This window comes from Protopterus annectens, chromosome 17.part0, assembly GCF_019279795.1.
Source record: "Protopterus annectens isolate FY-2018-M chromosome 17.part0, PAN1.0, whole genome shotgun sequence".
In the NCBI taxonomy this organism is placed as follows: domain Eukaryota; kingdom Metazoa; phylum Chordata; order Ceratodontiformes; family Protopteridae; genus Protopterus; species Protopterus annectens.
This window is the reverse complement of record NC_056751.1, coordinates 39,571,639-39,596,400: the sequence shown is the minus strand read 5'-3', so window position 1 is coordinate 39,596,400 and position 24,762 is coordinate 39,571,639. Positions and strand designations below refer to the sequence as shown.

Here is a 24,762-nt window from a genome sequence, read left to right as displayed (position 1 = left end):
CTTGCAACATTATTTGACTTATTTGTAAGTAATAAGAATTTCTTACTAGAGCGGAGGTCCTTTACTGGACAGTAGAGTAGTAATAAGTTTTGTAGTACAGGGCATTTTTCTGGATTGTGTATGATTTTGTGTGCTGTAGTTACTTGTGAATATGTTTGGTAGTTCTGCAGTTCAAGCAACTTTAATTGTTTTAACTCATTCCCTCCAGTACAGCTCTTTTAAGTATGTACCTTTAACTCGCAGTGGGTGTGGCTTGAGCCTTTAAAAAATTATGTTATCACCTTACAGTTCTAACATATACTCTTAGACAGAGATCAATATTAATACAGTTGCACCAGACTCCAAATGCAGCAGTGCTCCCAAAGCTTTTATTCCAACATAAAAGGCCGCATAGACTATATAAAAAGTACTGACAAGTACTACAGTTTAAGGTTGCACACAAACAAAACAGAACTCCAAAAACTAATTTATGTTAAGCGCTTTTCATCCGGATCTTATCCAGACTTCTTCAGACAAAGAAATAAAGTGTCGTTTAGACAATAACCTATCGGGTCCCAGTATCTAAATTAAAAAAAAATGTTTAAAGCTATACTCACTTATGCTCGTATCATCACAAATTAAATATAAAGCATAAAAGGTGCAGTAAGTTGTTTAAAATACATACTGTTACTCCCACCATATCCTCAGTCCTTTCCTACTCCCACCATATCCTCAGTCCTTTCCTAGTAAATAGACAGTACTTTCTGTGTTGTCATTAACAGTTTACATTAAGTCAACAACTAGTATTTCGCCTAAAATATTGTAAGCGGTGTCCTCCTTTTAATAAGTACATCTTGATGTTCACCGCAATGTAGCTAATAGGAATACTCAGTTGTTTGCGGTCATCTTGTCATACTTCTGAAAATCAGTTTTGAATATAACCAGGTTAAATGCATACTTCACAAGTAAATCATCTTAATATAATCTAATAATAATAAAACATCTTAGTATTCCCAGCAGTGTGGTTAATAGACGTAGTTGTTTATGGCTGTCATGTCACATTTCTAAAAATCAATTTTTACATATAATCAGGCTTAATACATACTTCACAATTAGGTCAGCTACTAATATTTCGCCTAACGTGTTAATGCATTACATAATGATAATCTATTATTCACATATATGATTTGTGATTTTAAATGGTTATATTAATCTGACCATATTCTGTTAATTCCTTACTAGTAATCTAATACTATTCACATTGTCAATAACGGTCAACAGGTAGGTCCACAATCAGTTGTCTAAGTTGACTATAGTAAATAGTTTCTCCTATTTACTAAATACTTCCTAAAGTTCAACACAGTACTGTTGTTAAATTGAACCTACTAATAAAAATAACAATAAAAATATAAAAATGTAAATAAAAAATAATAAAAATACTCAAATACTGACAACCTATATGTCATGTACTCAGCAATCAGTTATGTGTCCTAAGACTGCATGCATACAATGCTAATAGTAGTCTAGTGTTTACTTACGTAATTTGAGCTAACCTTTTTTTATTGTTATTATTTTAACCACATCCCTGTTGTGTGTAATGATCCTTAAAGTCTCCTATTATGTTGAAACTAATGTTTATAGTTGTTTTTGTATTGCAGAATGTGTCAATGCTAGTAGGTTAACATGAGTTGACCATCAACGTTAATTAACAAATTAATAGTGATGATAAATCTTAGTAAACAAAAAAGAAATGTTTTGTCCATATAAATAGTACTGTAATTAATTTACAAGTAAGGAGATATGCTGTTTGTGAATCTAATTCTCGTCTTTCACTAATAAGCCAGTGTCCATTAACATGCTATCTTGTCTTATTTATACGTTTAAAAAAGTTATAAGAGTTCAGGGGTAACCTATCTTTTTTATGTTATCTTAGTAAACTCTTAAGTTTCAATACACATGCTATAGAACACGTTTCATTCAGTCCTGGTTCTTTACTAGCATCTAGACGTAACTGCCAGTTAAGTTCACTTCTCTCTAAAAGTAATTTAACTAGACTATCATCTGTGTATTTTTTATTATTGTTTTCTGTGAATTGACTAATATGTGAAATAATCTTAAATTTAAAGTTGTGTCCAACATTTCCATCATAATGTCTAGCTAACGCATTTTCAATTTTCCTCTTTTTAATTGCATATACGTGTTCATAAATTCTGTCTCTCAGTCGACGGTCAGTTTTACCGATGTAAAATGCTGGACATTGTTGACATTGGGCCAGGTATACAACCGATCTTTGTGTTAAAATTGTATATTTCTCGAATATTAAATTTTTCTTTCCTAATAACAAAAGAGTTCCCACTATCTACATAGTGGCAGTATTTACATGTTCCACATTTATGTGTACCTGTGTTACTCCTTGTAGGTCTATAAGGTCTTTCTAGTTTTTTTAAATTGAAACCACGTCTAAAGGTAATAATAGGAAATTCACCTATTTTATTAAATATATCCTTATCTATTGACAGGTAGTACCAGTATTTTCTTACTATGTTCTGAATATCTACTGCTACAGGACTATATGTAAAAATAAATGAGAGAAAAGCTTTTACTGTTGCTCATAGGTTGTTCAACTAATGTTGTGAACAACCTTTACTCCTGTTCTGTGTATAATACTTCAGTACTAGTAACTCTTGTTGTTGTTACTGGGTTATTATCCAAAATCGGTTTGTAAATCCCTAAGTTTCTTTTTACTTTAACTTCCTGGAAGATGTTTGATAGAAACCTTGTAGGATAACCTCTGTCTCTGAACATTTCATGTAGTAACTTGCATTCTTCCTCAAAATCCTTTTCTGTGCTTGTCATTCTAACTGCACGTACCATTTCCCCTTTAACCACTGATTTTTTCTGGTTTAAAGGATGAGAACTGGTAAAGTGCAAAAACGAGTTTGAATAGGTGTCCTTTCTATAAATTTTTGCAGTGTATCTACCTTCCTGATTGTTCTTACTTAGTTCTACATATAAAAACATGGATCTTTTGTTCCTGGAATTTTCTAGTGAACTTTAGGAAGTTACCCATTGAGTTGAAAAAAATCTACTAGACTATCAGCTGTGGCACTATCACCATTAATTAAAATGAAGATGTCATCCAGGAATCTTGTGTAGAAAACAATTTTCTCTTTCCATGAACTTTGAAAAATAAAGTTGGATTCCCAGTAGGCCATTACCAAGTTAGAAAAACTTGCCCCTACTGGGGACCCCATGGCTACTCCAGTTTTCTGGAGGAACAGTCTGTTATTGAATGAGATATAAGTATTTTTCAAAATGATATCTAATAGTTGTTGTACTAGTCTGATGTCATTATCAGTTGCCCCTTTGTTTTTTATATATACAATTACCCAGTTGATACCTAAATCTTGGGGTATAGATGAATATAAATCACATACATCAACTGTCAGAAAGTTGAGTTCTTTAGTGAATGTTAATGTTTTAATTTGGTCCAAAAAGGACCATGAATCTTTACAAATTTGTGTTTCTTTCTCCACATATGTTTTCAGTATTAAATCTACAACTTTCGCACAAGGGTATATGATAGACTGTCTCACATTCACCAATGCTCTAAAAGGGGGGGTCAGTCAACCCACTATGGATTTTAGGTATACCAAATACGTGTGGTAGTTTAAGTGACAACATAGTTAAGTAATGGCTTAGTTGTGTGTCTACCAACCCGTCCTTAAATAGGTCACTGATGAACATTTTAATTCTATTGTATGCCTTGTTGAGTTGGTTTAAACTAACTTCTTCGTATGTTTTTTTTCTAGACTGAAACCATTTTCTTATTGTAGTCCTTTTTATACATAACAACTAGGCTCCCTCCCTTGTCTGGTTTCGTAAACCTGATTGGGAGGCTTCTAAATGATTTTAGTAAGTGCCATTCCTCTGTGGTTGTATTCTCGTTGTTTCTTTGTTTTTTGTTATTGGCCACTATTTCCCTGAATTCATGTTCACATAGAAACTCGAACATGTTAATACTAGGGTTGCATGGTGGATTGAATGTACTGGCTACTCTTAGTTCATTTTTACTGTATGATGAGTTTCCCATTAATACAGTCAAATTCAACTTACGTATGAACAATTTAAAGTCAGTCAAAAGTTCCGCCAGGTTACACTTATTAGTCGGTACAAATGTAAGACCTTTTGAAAACAGTTCAGCTAAGGTGTCGTCAATATAACATTCTGTGTAGTTGTAGATTTTAAAGTCTCTTTCACCATTAAACACTACTTTACATGATGGAAATATTAATTCCTGTGGTTGCTACGGGTGTTGTATCTCTTCTTGGGGGGAAAATGTGGGTTGGTGTTCCAATTGTCCCCCCCCCCTGTAGTTTTATTGTTGTTGTGGCTGTTGTTGGTGCCACTGGTTTTGGTTGTGATATGGTAGGGGGGTTTGCTGGTCTTGATGACTACGACACCTAACAGTGTCTCCATTCTGTACTTCATAAAAATCGACACCTTCATTTATGTAGTCCTCACTGTTGTTCACATCTACATCCAAGTTTGGACCCGACCTTGTGTTTGGTACTGTATATTGTTTGAGTCTTGTTAGGTACCCTTGTCCTGAGGGTTGCTCTCCTCTGTTCCAAGTTTCACTGGTCTGTGAACTTGGAGGTTTTGGGTATGCAGTACCCTCTGCATAAGCTTTTAAATCTCTCTCTAATTAATTTATTAAGTCGTTGTGCTCTACTGATAAAAGTGCGGTTATAGTCATATTGGCAATGGTTAAATACTGTGTCTACTTTTATTTCTCTTTCCAGAGTTAAAGTTTCTAAAGCCAGTTTGGTCACCATTAGTTGATAATGTTTGGCCATACATTAACAGAATATGGTCAGATTAATATAACCATTTAAAAATCACAAATCCTATATGTGAATAATAGATTATCATTATGTAATGCATTAACACGTTAGGCGAAATATTAGTAGCTGACCTAATTGTGAAGTATGTATTAAGCCTGATTATATGTAAAAATTGATTTTTAGAAATGTGACATGACAACCGTAAACAACTGAGTATGTCTATTAACCACATTGCGGGGAATACTAAGATGTTTTAGTATTATTAGATTTTATTAAGATGATTTACTTGTGAAGTATGCATTTAACCTGGTTTATATATGACTGATTTTCAGAAGTATGACATGATGACCGCAAACAACTGAGTATTAGCTACATTGCGGTGAACATCAAGATGTACTTATTAAAAGGACACTGCTTACAATATTTTAGATGAAATACTAGTTGTTGACTTAATGTAAACTGTTAATGACAACACACAAAATACTGTCTATTTAGTAGGAAAGGACTGAGGATATGGTGGGAGTAGCACTTATGTATTTTAAACAACTTACTGCACCTTTTATGCTTTATATTTGATTTGTGATGATACGAGCATAAGTGAGTATAGCTTTAACAATTTTTTTAAATTTAGATACTGGGACCTGATAGGTTATTGTCATCAGGTGAAGTAATTTAAACAACATTTTTAACACTTTATTTCTTTGTCTGAAGAAGTCCGGATAAGATCCGGACGAAAAGCGCTTAACATAAATTCGTTTTTGGAGTTCTGTTTTGTTTGTGTGCAACCTTAAACTGTAGTACTTGTCAGTACTTTTTATATAGTCTATGCGGCCTTTTATGTTGGAATAAAAGCTTTGGGAGCACTGCTGCATTTGGAGTCTGGTGCTTTTGTGGATTTTCCTAGTTTGTTTTTGTTTATTGGTGCTAGTTCGTGGATTAATACAGTTGTGTTTGCCATCTTGTATGCTTCAAGATAAAATATTCTGATACCTTGTATGTAGCATGGTTTTGGAATTATTAATGCAAGTATGAACAGGCAATATTTGACACCTAGAGGCGCAGTAGGAGGTAACTGCAGAAACACCTGGAGGCGCAATTGGCTGTAATGAGTTAAGCTGTGACAGTGGTGGGTCCTGTGAGGGTGATTGGTGGCAAATTTAGCTATTTTATTGTAGCAGGAGGCAAGTTTCTATCTTTGAGTATCGTTTAAGTTTGTTAGGATAGGAGCAGCGTATAAGAGAGCTGGCAATGGCTAGAGTTTTTCTTGTAGTATCTGTATTCCCTGGTGGTATATAAATTGCTGTTAAACATACAGTTTTCCTATTGTTGATTTTTAGGAGTGTTATTAGAAGTTCAGCATTGCTAAATTTGGGTATTTCCTGTGGAAGTAAGGCAATGGTTAGGCGATTTTTATAGATGATTGCTTACACCACTTGCACGCTTGTTTTGCCTGTCATGCCTGAGTATATTGTATCCTGGGCGGTGATCTCATTATCTTTTATTTCTGTTCTTAACTAGATTTCAGTAGCCATGACTACATCAGGAGTGTATGTGGCAAGGTGGTATGTCATGGATTTTATTACAAATACTTCTTAGGTTCATGCTTAATAAGGTGAGGTTATGTTCTGTTTTTTGCTGAAATGTATTAGGTGACTGGTTTATTTTGGGGTTGGAAATAATGTTTTTTTGAACAGTGGGATCTGGGATGGGGTGAATATCTCCACTAATTTTTTGATTTGATATTTTACAGAGGGAATAATATGGCCAGTTACATTTTGGTCTTGGTTTGGTATTTGATCACAGCTTTGAATACATAGTTTTGAGATATTTAAAGTTAGATAAATCAGATATGGTTTGTTTGCAGGGATAGGCTGTTACAGAGAAAGGCAGGCTAGGTAGATACTGCTATTATTTGTGAAGACTGGTTGAAGTCCTAAGTATATGAAGGAGGTGGATTTGATCATTGGCAATGAAGGCTAGTATAGTGAGGAGGAATAGTAAAGTAATGTGAGTTAGGAGCATCTTATTTAACTTGGGTTTTAGCTTTGTTATAAAACAGGATTAGAAAATGTTTGGAGGGTACTGGGTTGGGTGTAGAGATATAATCTGATAGTTATAGGGGTCAAGGATTAAGACAGTTTGAGAGAGTCTTGAGTGGTACACAAGAGTGGGTGTTACTGTTAGGAGCAATTGTAGTGATTGCTTTTCTTCTGGAGGGAACTGATGGCATTGGTTTGAGGAATATGTGGGTGGTGCTATGGAAGTATAAATGTGTAGAGTAAGAGGGGGTGGATGAGAATTTGGAGTAGGGTAGGGAAAAGGCATGAGCCCAAGCGTTAGCTTGGGTTGAACAAAGTGGGTTGAAAACTTGGCAAAGAGAGAAAAACAGTTATCTCTTTCACAAATTTGTGGTGTTTTAAGTTAAGTAAAAGGAACAGTGCAGTTTAAAAGGCCTCTGTGCTGATAGATGAAAGTCTTGATTTTGTTGCTCTAGGACACAGTTTAAGTAGGAGAGTTAGTCCAATAGCACTTTGACCTGACTAATGATGATAACAGTAAAAAATAAACTGCTGTTTGAGAAACTGTGTAATGTAAGGAGGTTTGTGTGGACTTCGAAAAGCAGAGTCCAAAGGCTACCACAACCCCCACAGATCAGCAAAACAATGAGAAAAAATAAGCCAGAATGCAGTAGTGCAGCTCTGGAAAATACTGGCTCTGAACTGAAAGATGTCACACAAGAAGAGAAATAAACTTAAGGAAGGGAAGAGAGTGGACTGCTAAAAACAATGAGTTGAGCACAGTTAAAGGAAAAAGTACCAATGGGACTTGTGTGGTCTGAGAAAATGGAGCTTTTATAGTTTTAGATTGGCGTAATATTCATAATTCACATAAAAATTAAGAGAGTTTTCCTGGTAGTTTCTTCACCATCCACTCTGGTATGTACAACACGTTGTGCTGCTCATATATAGCACTAATTTGGCATTCTGCTGCAGCTATCATTACAGCAGACCGGGATATACAGTCTTTTTAAGTTATTAACTTCTTGTGGACACTTAAATATGAGCCTGTGCAGTTCTGCATGTGGGGCTGTTTTGTCATTGCTATTACTATTGTCTCCAATTTGCATATCTCTTTTGAACATGCTAGTTTTATATCCATGCTGCCAGTGGCACTTCTACCTTTTCACAGGTACTACCTTCCACATCCTGGTGTTATAGAAAAGCACCACAAGAAGTTTGACTTTGCTTTTATCAACTTTGCTTTTTTTTTGTAAGGCTGTATACTAAGATGTTGAACTTTCAATGTTAAAATTGCTTTATTCCCAGAACTGTGCAGTTGTTTTCTTATAACTTCATAATGCAATCCTTTTCCCATTCTTCTTACAGTGTATGGCTTCTAGCTAATCAGATTTAACAAGTGTTGTGACCTTGGTCATATGCTTTGTCTATTTGTATGTGCTTTATGTATCGAGTCATGTTCTCGTCATACTACTTGGTTCTCAGGCATCTTGCCTACTGTTGTATATACTAACAGATTTATTGTCTCTTGTTCTTCCTCACTCTGACCTGTTCTATCTTTTCATCTGCTGTTATGTCTTTAGTCGTGCAGAACAGATTCCACCTTGCCTGACTAATGAGACTTCTCTCCCCTCTCCTTGGGGGACTCCAGCATTATCGAGGAAAAGGTACTGCTCACTATCTCCTGTCTGTGTTTGTTTTTACTTGTGCTTTTATTTGATTAATAAATAGTTCACAATTCTGGTGTCGTGTTTTTGTGATATATATTTCATTATCAGATGGGTAAGGCTAATTAAATAAAGTGGTCAGTATTAACTGTGCATTTAGAAGATTGGCAGGTCTAAATTGTCCCTAGGTATGCATGCATTTTGTATGTGTGAATTCAGGCAGAAAGGCATGGCAATCTGATTCTGTTGTCTACTTGCTTAGTAAACTCTGTGAATGATGGCAGCTAAGCTACTCACTTTAGGAATCAGATGCAACTTGTAAGCATGCGTGAATGGATTAACTAGGGTTGGGCAGTTTGCCATGACATTTGTCTAAATGAAAAAGAAAATATATACACTAAATCACACATGAGAAAAATAAAGCTATATACATATATAAAATTTAATAACTTAAAATTGTAATAGATGTGATGTGTTGTAAATGTTAACATTCATGACATTTGCCTAATGAATATAACAATTAATCTATATTTAATCATTTGTTTAAAATTCTTCTGTTTTCTTGGGTCTTAATGATTTAGTTGAAATTTCTTTGTGACACACTTCAGTGGCACTTTTGATGAACTCTTTAAAAGTTGGAGCAGTCTTTCTTCCAATTTAAAGTGATTACTTTTCTTGCACCTGCTAGAGTTCAAATTGTACGAAAATCTTCTGAATTTATACAGTATGAGAACATTTCCAGACAAATTACTATTTTTTTTTTATTTTACTAAGATCTGTGAAACATGTCAGAATGTGGTAATGGAAAATGTCACCCATCTGATAATGCAGTAATGAAATTATTTGTTTCTGTGACAGTAGTACTAACTGATTCAGATACCTAATTTGTGGTGGCTTGTCACATAATACTCAAACAAGATTTGAGTTTTTTGTCATGGCAGAATGCAGTTTTCGGCTGCTGGAATGAAGTAAACAGTAAAGATGGGCATTATTAATGATGCTTACAGCATTTATATTTTGTGTAACAGAATGGACTGCACTAATAGGTATAATTGTATCCAGATTTCTTAGGCATTCTGACATATTTAAATGCCTACAAGTTACCTCATAAGTTCAGGATATTCACTGTCCAAATGACAACATGGAAACTTCTTATTCCGATTGTTAATGACCTAATTTGGTTTATTTCTTTATTTTATAATTGGTATTTGTTACCCAGTACTGAGCATCACACAGATAGGCAAATGCTACCTGGGGGAATCAAACCTTGAACCACAACAAGCAGCTTGTTAGCCGTTCTTAGCCTTAATATTTTGTGCTAATTGCCAGATGGTTACTTTTCATGATGTCTTGGTTATTGTTTGTTAAAGGATTTTACCATCTTTTTTCTTAGAGTTTTCTGTCATAGTAATTTGCTTCCTCAGTTTTGAATCAACTTTTATGGTAAACATTTTGAAAACTGCTGTTCAGAATTTATTAACAATCTTCTTCTTTCGGCTTGTCCCAGTTAGGAGTCGCCACAGTAGATCACCTGTCTGCTCATGATTGGCAGTAGAGTTTTACGGTGTTGAGTTGCCAGCCCGGCGCCCAACCTTCCACGGAAGGCACACACTCACAACTAGTGCCAGTTTAGTGTGTCCAATCCACCTACAGCATGTCTTTGGGATGTGGGAGGAAACCGGAGCACCCAGAGGAAACCCACGTGACCACAGGGAGGACATGCAGACTCCACACAGAAGGCACCCCAGTCGAGGATCGAACTAGAGAACCTCTTGCTGTGAGGTGACAATGCTATCCGCTGCACCACTGTGGCCACCCTATATTTTGCAACTGTTGCTGTCATTTATTTCAGAATTTTACTGCAAATATAGCTCTTTAATGAAAAAAAGATCTTTTGATAGACAATTTTGTAAAACTCATAGGCAGTTTTGTATTTTATTTTGCATGCTAGATTGCGACACACCACATGTGGTGCAAAGTGCACCACATTAACTTTGAGATTGTCCTGTTTGAGCTGAATCTGCCTACAGAAGGCACTGTTAACTAAAGATGCATTTCATAGAATGGAACCAAAACATGTGGTAGATAATGCAGAAAAGGAAAAATGTTGAATTGAAGTTCATAAGCACGTCTAAATACCCATGTTAAATTACGTTACTTAATGAAAAGATGTTAGAGTGATGTCTTCAATTTTGAAAGTACAAAATGGCATTTATAGAGCAAATTTGTTTAACTGTTGCCTGCAGCAGACGTATAACTTCCGAATGGCATTGTCATGGTAAGATAGCTACTTATAGGTCATGCCTGTATTCTCTGATAATTTGGTTTTGATTAAGCAGAAACATGCATTTTCCGTATGGAAGTTGCTGAACATGTTGCTCTTTTGGGTAAAAACATTCTTAAGGTGATTTTTATCTTTGTATTTTATCTTCATGGTGCTTATCTTTCTGTTTACTGATTCTCTTTCATCTTAACTGTTTGTTTTGGACATATAGAGATTGGGGCATACCTGATAGTTTGGTACTTCAAGTGTGATGGTGTTATTTTAAGGGTTATTTTTGTCCTCTAATTATTACCATGATAATGATTTAGTTGTCCCTTCCATTTGCTATGAACTTCATTTGCATAAGTCACCAGTAATGTAGTGAGATGTGTACACACTGGCTTAGTCAGATTAAACTAGCTTTTCAGTGGTCCATTTCATCATGTTAAGATTGATGGGTTCTTTTTTGAGGACCAACTTGGTTGGGAATACAGCTGAAAACCCTCACCTGTCAGCACTGTGGGCTTATTTCTATATCTGTAGTCCATATTTTTTGAAAGAATTATAAATCCAGAAAGAATTTTTTTTTTTAACTTTTTTTTTAAATCACATTATATACATTGAAATAGGTGCACATACATTAATAGAAGAGAACAAACCACAGTAACATTTTACATGCAGTATGTACATACTATGTTTTTATTTTCAGCAGTGGTCATTCACTCCAGTATAACATGCTTCTCCTGAACATTATGCTGCATGCTTTCTTCCCACAAGTTCCTTAGGTTCATAGGTACTTTCTAGGCTGTTGATCTGTTGATCACTGACGAAGGCTATATGCCGAAACCGGTCTGAATTATTTGTATTATGGTACATTATTAAACTAAATCTTCTTTTGTTTCAAACGTCCCTGTGGTGCTGGCATTTCTTTTTTAAAAATCTGTTGTTGATTTTTGGCCGTTGCATCAGCTGTACGTGCCTACTGGTTTGTGGGAGGATCTTAAGAAACCCAGCCTTGCATTCCTGTGGCAGTTTTTAGCTCTTAAAATTTGTGTACAAATAACCCAGAGACTGACAAAAGGATATATTGGGACTTGTACATGTTGTCACTATCCATGAGAGACAAGGGTGCTAAACAGGTGATTTATTTGCATTTACCCATCCATTCTAATTACATTTGAACAGTGTAAAAGAAGTACATTGTTTTATGAGGAGTGGGAGACTTTTCCATAGAAGTGAAATTCTGTATGATGCTTTCCTTTCCTTCCAGTATGTTCTGTTTATATTGCAGAGGAGCTTGAGATCCCTTGAGCAGATGTTTATGCCACCACAGGTTTGTGAATGTGTAATAGGTCTGGCATGGTATGATCTACTGAGCTTCTGTACAAGTAGCAGGGTTCTTTTCTCAGTAGCCTGTATGGTACCAAGAAGGACAAGGAATTGAGACTGTCAGCTTAGTTTTTTGTTTTAGGCCCTTGATTTTCTTAGTGAGGAAGCATTGTGATCATTCCACCAGTAACAAGTACATACTAAAAGAGGCATTATATTCAATGATTACCTAATGAGTTCTGAGTACAGTGGATTGATTGCATCCCTGGACCAGGGTGCCATACCTTTAGATATAAGCTCTCAGATGAAAATGGACTTCCTCACAATAGTGGCTGTGTTGTAATCAAAGGACAATTCCTTGTTCACTTAGATTCCCAGATGCCTGACTATGAGATCAGTTTTCAGGGGTGGTGTTGTCAATGTGATGGTTACAAGCAGAGTCATGCTTGCCACAAGATAATATTATATGTTTCTTGGCATTTAATTTTAGTCCATTGTTTTGACACCCAACTATTCATTTGGGGCAGGCCCTCTTGGAGGATCATGTCTTTAAACTTGGCCAGCCACAAACCTTTAACATTAGCTTTGACCTCCAAGAAGTCACTGCTTAAGTGGAGTAGCCCAAGGACTAAACCCTAGGGTACACAGCAAGTGACAGGTCTTTTGAAGGTGGTAGAGCCACACACCTGTATTTCCTAGGTCATATTTGTGAGACAGTTTGCTATCCAACAAGTTGCATAGGGATTTACATTTAGCTTGAAGAGTTTGAGTTACCAGAGAATGACAGGGTGGTGAATGCCTTTGTACTGTATACTGATTTGCTCTTATCTATTCCTTATAGTAACTCTTTCAAAGAAGTTAACCAGATTAAATAGGTAGGATCTGCCTTTAAATCCAAACTGGCATGTGTTGAGAGTCTGTAGGTTACCTATGCACTTATTTATTTATTTATTCCATAATGATCCTTTTCATAGCCATACAGATGAGGCTGGTTAGGCTCATGGGTCTGTAATTACCAGAATCCATTGAAGCCCCACCTTTCTACAAGAGAGTGACTGTTGTTGTCCTCCATTCATCTAGCACAAAGCCTATTTTGAGATTGATATTTAATAGCCCCTGTGGGGGGGGGGGGGGGGTCTTACAAGTTCCTGTTTCAGGGTGACCAGTAGGCAGCCTGGTATGCTACCTGGACCAATAGAAGTAGGGTTATTGGGCTTACATAGTGCCTTCAGTACTTGTTCATGGGAGATTTGGGTTGTGTAAATGTGGGTATATGATCTGTGAGTACTGGAGAGGGGGTTGAAGTTTGAGATAAATTAATCTGCTAGTAGATTGACAGTGTCCTATGGGTCCAAGTATGTGTTGTTGACTAATGGCTCTGTACAGGGTTGCGTACTGATTATGAGGTTTCTGACCTAGTTTAAAGAGGCTTTGTGGTTATTCTTTGCCAGTGTGGCTACTATTTTTACCTTGTATCAGGCTTTGGTAGATTTGCTCATGGTCCAAGATTTCCTTTTTTTTAGTTTAGTAAGAGTGTTTTTTGACATCTTAAATTTATTTTTGTGTGCAACAATTTTTTTCTTTTACAGTAGAACTTAATATTTGTTTTCTATCATAGGGGTTTATTTTTGAATTTGGCCTATTTATTTTTGCAAAGCTCTTTACATGTGCATCGGATTTGCCAGTAAACTGCTCTGCATAAGCAGTGGGATCATCAAGATGGAGGGGATGCTTGAATTTAGCTAATTCATTACTCTGCTTTAGTAGCTTAACTTTCACTTAATCTCTGAATGCTGGGGTATTGGGAGTTGTTTCAGGTTTCAGTCTTATGTTGAATATTGGTGAATGTTAACTTATTAGTGATCTACTTTGACAAGGGAGGAAGTTACAGTTGGTGGTGAGCAAAGCTTCTCCGTATCGGTAAAGCCCAAATACAGGATTTTGTCACTGTTGGTTGGGTACAGACTGACTGTTCCAGAGAGTTTGTACTGATGAAGAAATTTCTGGGCATGCATGTTTGAGGATGTAGTTTATAAAGGGGTAGTTGAAATCTCTAAGGAGAATGGTGTTTGGCTTAATACATACTAGTTATGAGGTGTGGGCTGGGGGGGGCATAGAGAGGGTCCTGCAGTTAGCTATGATATGATAATGAGTTTTGTTAATAGTAAGTTCAGTATGGAGGAGTTCCAGTTCCTTATCTTGTCTAATGAATCTGGCAGTGAAATATTTATTTATTTATTTTTTAAGAATCTGGAGATACTGCCACACTTAGTGCCTTCATATAATACTGTAAACCTGAACATTTAATGGGAATTGAAACCCTGCACTGATGGAGTGCTTTAGTTGGTCTTGAATCAGGTGTCTCTGGTGATGCATATACCAGTGTTTTACCAAAGTAAGGCATACTTGTAGGGAGTCTTTTTGTTAGTCTCCTAGTGTTAAGCAGCAATACCTTAATGTTGTCCTAAACTTTTTTGTTAGTTTGGAAGCTTTAGAAAACTGACATTGCCTAAAGACAGTCCTATATGGGGTACAGGGCTTTAGTCAATGTACAGTGGATATAAAAAGTTTACACACCCCTGTTAAAATGCCAGGCTTTTGTGATATAAAAAAAATGAGATCACAGTAAATCATTTCAAAACTTTTCCCACCTTTAAAGTGACCTATAAGCCTGTACAATTCAATTGAAAAACAACCAAATCTGTTGGGGGAAAAATATGAAAAAATAAAAAATTTACAATAAACTGGTTGCATAAGTGTGCACACCCTTAAACTAATACTTTGTTGAAGCACCTTTTGACTTAATTACAGCAGTCAGTCTTTGTGGGTACACACCTGCCATCAGTTAAAGAGACTCTGATTAACCCCAAATAAAGTTCAGCTGTCCTAGTAGGATTTTCCTGACATTTATTCAGTTGCCTGCTGCAACAAAAGCCATGGTTCGCAGAGAGCTTACAAAGCATCAAAGGGATCTCATTGTTGAAAGGTATCAGTCAGGAGAAGGGTACGAAAAAATTTCCACAGCATTGGATATACCATGGAACACAGTGAAGACAGTCATCAAAAAGTGGAGAAAATATAGGACAGCAGTGACGTTGCAAAGAAATGGACATCCCTCCAAAATTGATGAAAAGACAAGATGAAAACTGGTCAGGGAGGCTGCCAAGAGACCTACAGCAACACTGAAGGAGCTGCAGGAATTTCTGGCAAGTACTGGTTGTGTACTGCATGTGACAACAATCTCCTGTATTCTCCGTATGTCTGGGTTATGGGGTAGGGTTGCAAGATGGAAGCCTTTTCTTACACAGAAAAACATCCAGGCCCGACTAAAATATGCAAAACAATACATCAGGTCTACCAAAAGCATGTGGAAAAATGTGTTATGGTCTGATGAGACCAGGGTTGAACCTTTTGGCCACAATTTCAAAAGGTACGTTTGTCGCAAAAACAACACTTCACATTACCAAAAGAACACCATCCCCATGGTGAAGAATGGTGGTGGCAGTATCATGCTTTAGGGTTGCTTTTCTTCAGCTGGAACTAGGGCTTTAGTCAAGGTGGAGGGAATTATGAGCAGTTCCAAGTACCATTCAGTTTTGGCTCAAAACCTTCAGGCGTCTGCTAGAAAGCTGAAGATGAAGAAGAATTTCACCTTTCAACATGACAATGACCCCAACGATACATCCAAATCAACAAAATAATGGCTTCATCAGATGAAAATTAAAGTTTTGGAATGGCCCAGCCAGAGCCCAGACCGAAGTTCTATAGAAAATCTGTGGGGTGACATGAAGAGGGCAGTGCACAAAAGATGCCTTCGCAATCTGACAGATTTGGAGTGCTTTTGCAAGGAAGAGTGGGCAAATATTGCCAATTCAAGATGTGCCATGCTGATAGACTCCTACCCAGGAAGACTGAATGCTGTAATTAAATCAAAAGGTGCTTCAACAAAGTATTGGTTTAAGTCTCTGCACACTTACGCAACTAGCTTATTGTACATTTTTGATTTTTTATATTTTTTCCCCTAACAGATTTGTTTGTTTTTCAATTGAATTGTACAGGGTATAGGTCACATTAAAGGTGTGGAATGTTTTTAAATTATTTATTATGGTCTTATGGTCTTATTTTTTTATATCACAAAAACCTGGCATTTTAACATGGGTATGTAAACTTTTTATATCCACTGTATGAAAGCCTTGGGGGTGGAGAGGTGCAGGCCATCCCTGGCAAAGCAGTTAGGACCATTTACCTTCTCCTCCAAGGCTTATTTATCTTGTTCCCCTTTCAGTGACACCAGAAATTAAGCCAGTTGATGAACAATAATCATTTGTTTGTATCGTGGCATCATTTTTGGTTATTGTAGAGTGCTACTCAAGTTCAGGTTCATACCAGCCTTAGAAATGCATTCAAAGAGCTCTATTTTGTTTCTCTTCAAATAGTCCAGTGAGGTATGTTGCAAGCCATTTTTACCCACGTGATGTATGACAATGTCATGTGTGTACTTGTGGTGGAAAGACTTGAGGGACTGCGTGATGTTGTGAACTTTGGTACCTGATAGGCAACTGGCCATGACCTTTTCCTTGCACAGCCTGAGGAGTACTGCATCAGTGTGTCTCACTATGGAGTCATCTATATGTAAGATGGTGGATAATGTGAAGGTGTGGCTTATGGGCTTTTGAACTGAGTCATTGTGATTCCTTAGATGTTTGTTTCATGACGTGTGCTGCTCAAGTGTATTAATAAAATTACTGAGAGTTCTTGTTTCTCAGGCTACTTTTAGGAGACCTTTGTGGTTAAGGTAGATTGCTTGTAAGAACCTCAGTATACTAAGGTCTGTATGTTTGGTCTGAGTTGTGTGTGCTTTGTTTAGTATGATGTGTGGTGCTGACAACATGATTATTTGTCATGGCTTTGTGTGAGAGCTTTGCCTCTATTAATGTTGTATAACCGCATCTCTCACACACTGTATCCACTGGCTTAAGTAGTAGTTCTTGTCAGTAAACATGAGACAATTGCTACATTGTCTCAGGATGCTCATTTCAACAAGGCTGGCTACAGATATGGTTGAAAAGTGCAAATGCAGGTGTTTACTAATGTGGGCTGAAGGGGAAGTTGCGCTTTTGAGATTTGGAGTTGATATACTGGAGGTGTGCTCTGTCTAAAATAAACAGTGTAAGTCAACATCCCACCTAGCACATACCAGTGTTTTTGTTTAATATTGAATATTTAAAGTACAATTGGAATTGGAAAGTAGGTTGTATAGAGAAGGTTAAGGCTTTAAATGCCTGCACTGCCAAAATTGGAATTTGGGAGTAGGTTGTTTAGAGAAGGTTAAGGCTGTAAATGCCAGCACTGCTAATTGTAATGTGCTGAGCTGCTGCACGATGGACAGTGTCACATTAAATCGCCTTATTTGCAACACAAAAATAAGAAACAAAATGATCAATAAAGTACACCAACTATTATTGCAAAACTTAAATTTAGTGTCAGTAGCAAGTACCTTTCACAGTTAGCCTGGAAACCTTTTTCTGACATGAGAAAGAACACCGTCTTGAAGTGGTAACTACACCAAAGCTTACACTAAAGCCTTGTAAGTCACTTGTATAAGTGTACAGACTCTGCTTTTCCAGAGAGAATCAGAGCTAGAGCTCCAAGTAAAAATAAGCCATCCTGGTGGATTTCCAGCATCAATAAACTTTACAACAAACAGAAAAGGTTGCTGTCTAAGGTGAGGCCCCAGCAGTGGAAAAGCACCCTCCTCAGCCACAACAGGCAAATAAGACAACATGTCAAATCCTGTAAGATTTGAGAAAAATTTATCAGTCACAGCCAAGGATAACTATAAGGCCTTTTACAGCTACGTACGTAGCCTAAAAGGTAGGACCCGAGCATATGCTGAACTAGTGACCAACGGTATCACACACAGTGATCCCGCAGTGATAGCAAATCTGCTGGCGGACAGGTTTGGTGAAAATTTCACACTCCCTTTTCCCCTCCAAACTTATCACAAACCTTGCCCCCAACTTTCCCCTCACCCTACGTATCCAAAGAGCAGGCCATTAAAGCCTTGTTTAAGGCAAAAAGCACAGCCTCCATGGGATCAGACAGAATCCCAGGCTGTCTTCTAAACAAACTAAAACATGAACTAGCATCACCATTAAGTATCCTATTCAATCACAGGCTTTGTTCCTGCAGAATGGAAAACAGCAGTAGTTATTCCCCCCCACAAAAGTGGCTTAGCAAAAGACCCAGGGAATTAAAGACCCATAAGTCTGACCAGCCTCTTCTGTAAAGCCGTGGAACGTATCATGAACCTCACAAACAAAGACATAGGCAACCTCCAGACCCTGTATCCGACCCAATTTGGCTTTGTCAGGGGCAGATCCTGCCTAGTAGACCTGGGCCATTGACAAGGGCAGATCTGTACACACAGCATACCTCGACTTGGCAAAGGCGTTTTGACACAGTCCCACACTCAGGCATTATCGATAAACTTAGCAAACTAAATGTAAACCCCTTTGTAGTAAGATGGATTGCCAACTGGCTCAAAAAACGGTCATACTATCAAAATGGGTGACTCCACATCAGCCAGCAGACCTATCATCAGCGAGGTGCCACAAGGGTCAGTGCTGGGCCCCTTACTGTTTGGTATATACTTCTCAGAAGTTCAGGCCAAAACTAAGGAGCTGTGGCTAACCAGGTTTGCAGACGACTGCAAACTGTGTGCAATTATTGAATCCCCAAATGTTGCCAGTATACTTCAGGGGGGGTCTTACACAGATTGACGACTGGTGTCGTAGTCATGGTCTTAAACTGAATGCAAAGAAATGCATCATCATTCCCTTTGGTTAAAATAGTGTCCCTTCACACTATCAAATTAACAACAATACCGCGTGGTGCAATGGTTAGCGTTGTCACCTCACAGCAAGAGGTTCTCCGATTCGATTCTCAGCTGGAGTGCCTTCTGTATGGAGTCTGCATGTCCTCCCCTCAGTTGAGTGACATTTAAAGACATGCAGGTAGGTGCGTGAGTGAATGGGTGTGCCTTCATTGAAGGTTGGGCGTTGGGCTGGCACCTTAAAAATCCACTGCCAGTCATAAGCAGGCTGGCATTCTGCTGTGGCGACCCCTAACCGGGAAAAGCCGTAAGACATTACTTTTACAGTACATACTTACGAAGAGGTAAGAAGTTTGGGATCACAAGTAGACTTCAACCTTAATTTTGACCACCATGTGTCTACTGCAGTAAAGAAGGCTTTCTACGTAGCACACTTGATTAGCAATGGCATTACCTCTAGAGCAAAGAAGGTTATAACCTTTCTATACTTGTCACTAATCAGGCCCATAATTGAGTATAACGCGCCTTATGATGTGTACCATACAATGCACCTGTTGCAATTGGAGAGATCTCAGAGGTTTCTAACTAAGAAGATCAAGGGACTCCAGCACGTGCCTTACACAGACGGACTAAAGTCCCTGTCACTGTACTGTGTATCGTGTAGACTTCTTAGGGGGACCCTTACGCCTGGATTACGGAGCAATCTCTGATCCAAACCTATTGAATTTGCTGCACGTCTGTAAATCAAATAGGACTAGAGCAACCCCTTCAGGGACCTTAATATGGCATGCGACTTGAATAGGAAGTGCTAGAGGTACAGATTTGTCTCCCAGCGACTGCTCTGTCTTTGGAATAGGCTGCCAGTTCATGTGAAGCAGAACACCTCTATGACATTGTTCAAAAGGAACCTGGATGAGTGGATGGAGGACTGTAAATTCCTACCGGACATGGGCAGTCATTACTAAATACAGTCCTGGGTATTGAGTAAAGTATCTATGATATTACATTGGGATGAAACGGCTATGCTTGAAATGACCTCCAGGTCGATAGCCTAGTAACCTGCTATGATCCTATAAATTATGTTGGAGAATGTGACATTTTTAGCTGATTTGTTTTTTTTCATTTCTACTATGTGTTAAGTTATGTGAATATATTGCTACGGAGTTTCTGTTCCAAATTCCTTTCTGCAGTAACTAGATATTTCATATGGCATTTATGTGCTATGTACTTTAAATATTGTACCTAAATTTACATGTTCTTTCCCTGAACACATACAGCTAGGTATCCCAGAAGATCCTTATACCAGATAAACACAAAGTAAAATGTAAACCCTTCACAGCGATGATACATACGCATGCAGTAGTGTAATGTAAATCCAAGTGTAAAACTAGAGCTGACAGACAGGTATACAGTGCCAACATATAATTCACTGCTATTATGGGTAATATGGTGTTATTGTGAACATTTTTCTTCAGATCCTTGATTTTGCAGTCCACTTTTTTTGCAGCTGAAATGTAGAAACAAACAAAAACAATTCCATAAGTGGTTACAGACATTTTCTTCAAAGATAAGAAGATTCACATAAGTATAAACTAAAACCCAACGGTTTTTGGAATTCATAAATTCCAACACCCTGGATCAACTAATCCATTGTCCCAGCAGGGGCTCCAATATCCTAGACCTGGTCATTACCAACATGGGAAATCGATGCTCCACACCTATGGTCACCCCCTCATTGGTCAGGTCAGACCATAAGCTAATCACCCATAACATCCCCATCCCACCCCCACCCCCAGTAAGGAAACCTCCATAAAAAACTTCTCCAAAGCCAACTTCATGCTACTCAAGTCAGAAGTGACAAACTTCATAACACCTATGCAGACGAGAACTGAAAGTTCAGCTGCTGAGTCCTACACTTAGGCACTGTATGAGCACATCCACTCATGCATGAATCGTGCCATCCCAAATAGAGCCAAGATGCTCTCCTCCAAAAAAATGAGGCCAATTTGGTGGCCCCCCACCATAAACAAACTTTACAACAAAAGGGTGAAACTGTTGCAAAAAAGTGAAAAATCCCAGGATGCAAAAAACTCCCTTACCAGCCTCACTAAGAAGCTGAGATCCCTCATAAAATCCTCTAAAGCTAGTTACAAAAATAAAATTGCCAAAGATTCCAAAGACAACAAGGCATTCTATAACTATGTCAAGAATCTAAATGGCAATGCTCAGATCTGCTGTAAGTTACAACAGAATGGCATTAAATATTTTGATCCCAAAGATATTGCCAATATCCTGGCAGATTGATTCAGTGCCTACTTCACCCCCCTCTCACCCCCTAAATGGCCTATCTCAATACTGGAAGATTGCCAAATGCCAAATTCCGGTAATAACGTTCACACAGGTAAAAAAACTCACTCTCCAAAGCTAAGAATACAGCATCCATGGGACCAGATGACAATCCCGGGCTGTGTTCTACATGAGCTACAAAATGAACTGGCACCTCACCTAAGTGTCATGTTTAATCATAGCCTCACCTCAGGCTTCGTGCCCACTGAGTGGCGCACAGCTGCAGTTATCCCACTCCACAAGGGGGGATCCACCTTGGGTCCTGGGAACCACCGCCCCATCAGTCTGACAAGCCTGATCTGCAAGGCCATGGAACGTATTATCATGGAACTTATAAACAAAGACATTGGCAACCTTCAAACACTGGACCCCACCCAGTTTGGGTTTGTGAAGGGACGATCTTGTCTCCTGAACCTGATTGACTTCTTTGAATCAGTCTCCAGAGCCGTGGACGATGGTAAGGAAGTCCACACAGCTTATCTGGACCTCGCCAAGGCCTTTGACACTATCTCCCACTCTGGAATCCAATAAACTTACTAAGCTGGGCATTAATTCCTACGTCACTCGATGGGTTGCCAACTGGCTTACTGACAGAACCCACACTGTAAATGTAGCTGACTCCAAATCCAGCTCCAGACAAGTGACAAGTGGAGTACCTCAGGGTTCAGTCTTGGGACCACTCTTGTTTGGCATCTACTTCTCTGAAGTACAGGCCAAAACTAAGGGACTCTGGCTAACAAAGTTCGCAGATGACTGCAAACTGGGAGCCATTACTGAATCTCCCAATGATGTGGATACTCTACAAAAAGACTTTACAGAAACAGATGCTTGGTGCCAGAGCCATGGGCTCAAGCTCAATGCCAAGAAATGTATAGTTATCCCCTTTGGAAAAAAATGTGTACCCGTGAATTACCACATAGGTGGCATTACATTTAAACACCGAAAGTGTGATAAGAGACTTAGGGACACAGGTGGACAGTGGCCTCACCTTCGATAACCACATCACCACAACAGTCAGGAAATCCTTCTATGTGGCACACCTCATCACTAAGGGCTTTTCATCCAGAAAAAAGGAGGTCATTGTCCCACTGTACTCATCCCTCAGACCCATTATAGAATACAACACCCCATTTCGTATGTACCTCTCAAGACGCCTGCAACAACTGGAAAGGCCACAGCAATACCTCACTAAAAAAATCACAGGCCTAAAGCAGATGCCCTGTGCTGACTGCCTTAAAAAACTCCAGCTATACTCTGTCGCATGTCCTGTACTCGGAGGCGATCTCTGCTTAACATACAAGGCCATGTCAAACCCAGAGCTATTTGACATGCTACACTTAAAGAAATCCCAATCCCTCAGAGCCACACGCTCCAGGGATCTAAACCTTGTCATCACAATAAACAAAACATGCTGGAGGGATAGGTTCCTGACCCAGAGACTTTTCAGACTCTGGAATAGACTACCCATACGTGTCAAGCAGAGTGCCTCTTTGTCCCGCTTCAAAAGGAACCTTGATGATTGGATGGGAGAAAGGAAATTCACCCCAGGAATCACATCAGTCTCGCTGCTAGACAGGGGTCCAGGAAGTAAATAGTTTGGGAGGAAATAGCCAGGGAATTATTATGGGTAGGCTTGTATAGGCCCTAGGGCCGATAGCCTAGTACCAACTTATGAACCTATAAAATTTTTAGAAAAATTATTCAGAAAAGCTGTAATCCTCCCATGCCAGGCTGTATAAGTGAGCAGTACTTAAGGAATGCACCACAAATTCTGTGCAAGTGCCATTTGCACCTTGATAGATACCACCACCAAGATGACCCCCACCCCCCCCACCCCAGGAATGCAAAACATGTCAGGCCAGGAGCGAACTTGAGTACCCATCCAGCCATCAAGGAGGCTGGTGTGTGTGTCTGCTTAATATGCAGAGGCAATGAATATATCCCTGTAACATGTTTTGTGTGTTGGTGGAGGTTCAGAACCTTTGTTCAGGTGTTTGTGTAGGTGCTTTTCCTGTGGAGATGTGAGATTTTCATTGAGTCTTTGGCACGTAATAGAATACCAGTGTCTCTTATTAATGCACCTAGATCCATACTTGGCTACAGTAAAATCAGATGAGTAGATTATTAAGTTCAGCAACCCCTAGGACAGGGTTGGCACATAGCTACTCTGCCAGTTTGCATAATTCCGCAGGGCAATACTAACAGAATTTAACCCTTTTATCATCCATTTTTGTTTAAATGTAATTATTGGATTGTAGTAGTTTGCCTTTTCCTAGTAAATTACAGTCTGTAATTGGAATTCAATGTTTGTTTTGTACAATGAGGACATTCTTGGTAAATGTTGTATACTTCGGACCATTTTTATTTTGTTTTATTTAGATTGTGCTTTTTATTTGTGATTTGTATTTTAGAATTTTGCTTTCTTTCATTCAGATTTGATTGCCATTATGCACATCATTGCTAGCTTTGTGTTTATAGACATTCCACTGCTGATGAATTTATAGGTTTTCAATCTGAACTTATTTAAAATTGTCTTTTCTGGTACATTAGCCATACACTAGCCAAAGTAGTTAAGAGTTGGTTTTGGTATCCTTTGGTGACTGCTAAATGCATTTAAATTAACATCTTTAGAAATGGTGGAAGGGGATTTTTTTTTCATTTAGTTTAACGTTTCAATAATAGTGTGGTTTCTTGCAATGTAAATAACTGCACTTCAGACTTTGGGAAATGTAATCTTCCTGTGTCTCTTAATGTTGGCAAACTGATTGTGTTTCAGTTTTGTTTGGCTTGAGTCAAATTCTTTTAATGTTGCTACTAATATCAGACACTTAGTATTGTATATGCTTAGTTTTGGTTTTTATATTATTGTATTGTCTCCTTTTGTCTGATATGTTTCTTGCCTGATTAACATTTGGAAATGTGCTATAGAATAGGGTGCTTTTACTCAGTAAAAGTTAAGCACATGAAATTGTTAAACTAAGCTGTTAAAACTTTCCATTTTATCCAGTAGGCATGCCTATCATACAGTGCCATTTGTATGTCCAACCAAAAACATGATTGACACCAAACTGCAGCCTGGAAATGCATCCTTGCTCTCCACTGACTCAGTTGTGATTCATTCTGGAGCTGTTCTAGTCATATTAGACTTGCTTCCTGCTATCAACTCAGAAGCACATCCTGAGGTAAGCAGTGTAGTAACAAGATATTTTCCCCTCATTTTTGCCACTTTTGTTGCATCTGTTTTGTCTTGCAAACTGTTTTACTGTTTCAATGACCCGTTTCTTGATAGAGTTAGAAATGATTTTGACCATTTTTTTCTGTTCCTTCTGAAATCTTTATATTCTCTTGCAGCTGTCCACATAGTATTTGGAGATTTTTATCTCATCTGTATATGTTGTATTTTAAGTTTTCATAGGTGAGTACAAGTCAGAGTACCCTTGCAGGCCTTTTTAGGCCCAGCCATTTATACCATTAGTTA

The 24,762-nt window shown here is 38.2% G+C and overlaps 1 protein-coding gene across 1 annotated transcript in view; it reads left to right on the top strand.

The window, feature by feature from the left end:
- The window catches only part of WDFY3 (WD repeat and FYVE domain containing 3), a 5,086,165-nt gene that overhangs the window by 1,917,287 nt on the left and 3,144,116 nt on the right, over window positions 1–24,762 (top strand). The window contains exons 13-14 of the mRNA XM_044059488.1: window positions 8,428–8,511; window positions 24,292–24,466. Coding sequence (XP_043915423.1) covers window positions 8,428–8,511; window positions 24,292–24,466 — 259 coding nt within the window. The remainder of the gene's footprint in view (window positions 1–8,427; window positions 8,512–24,291; window positions 24,467–24,762) is intronic.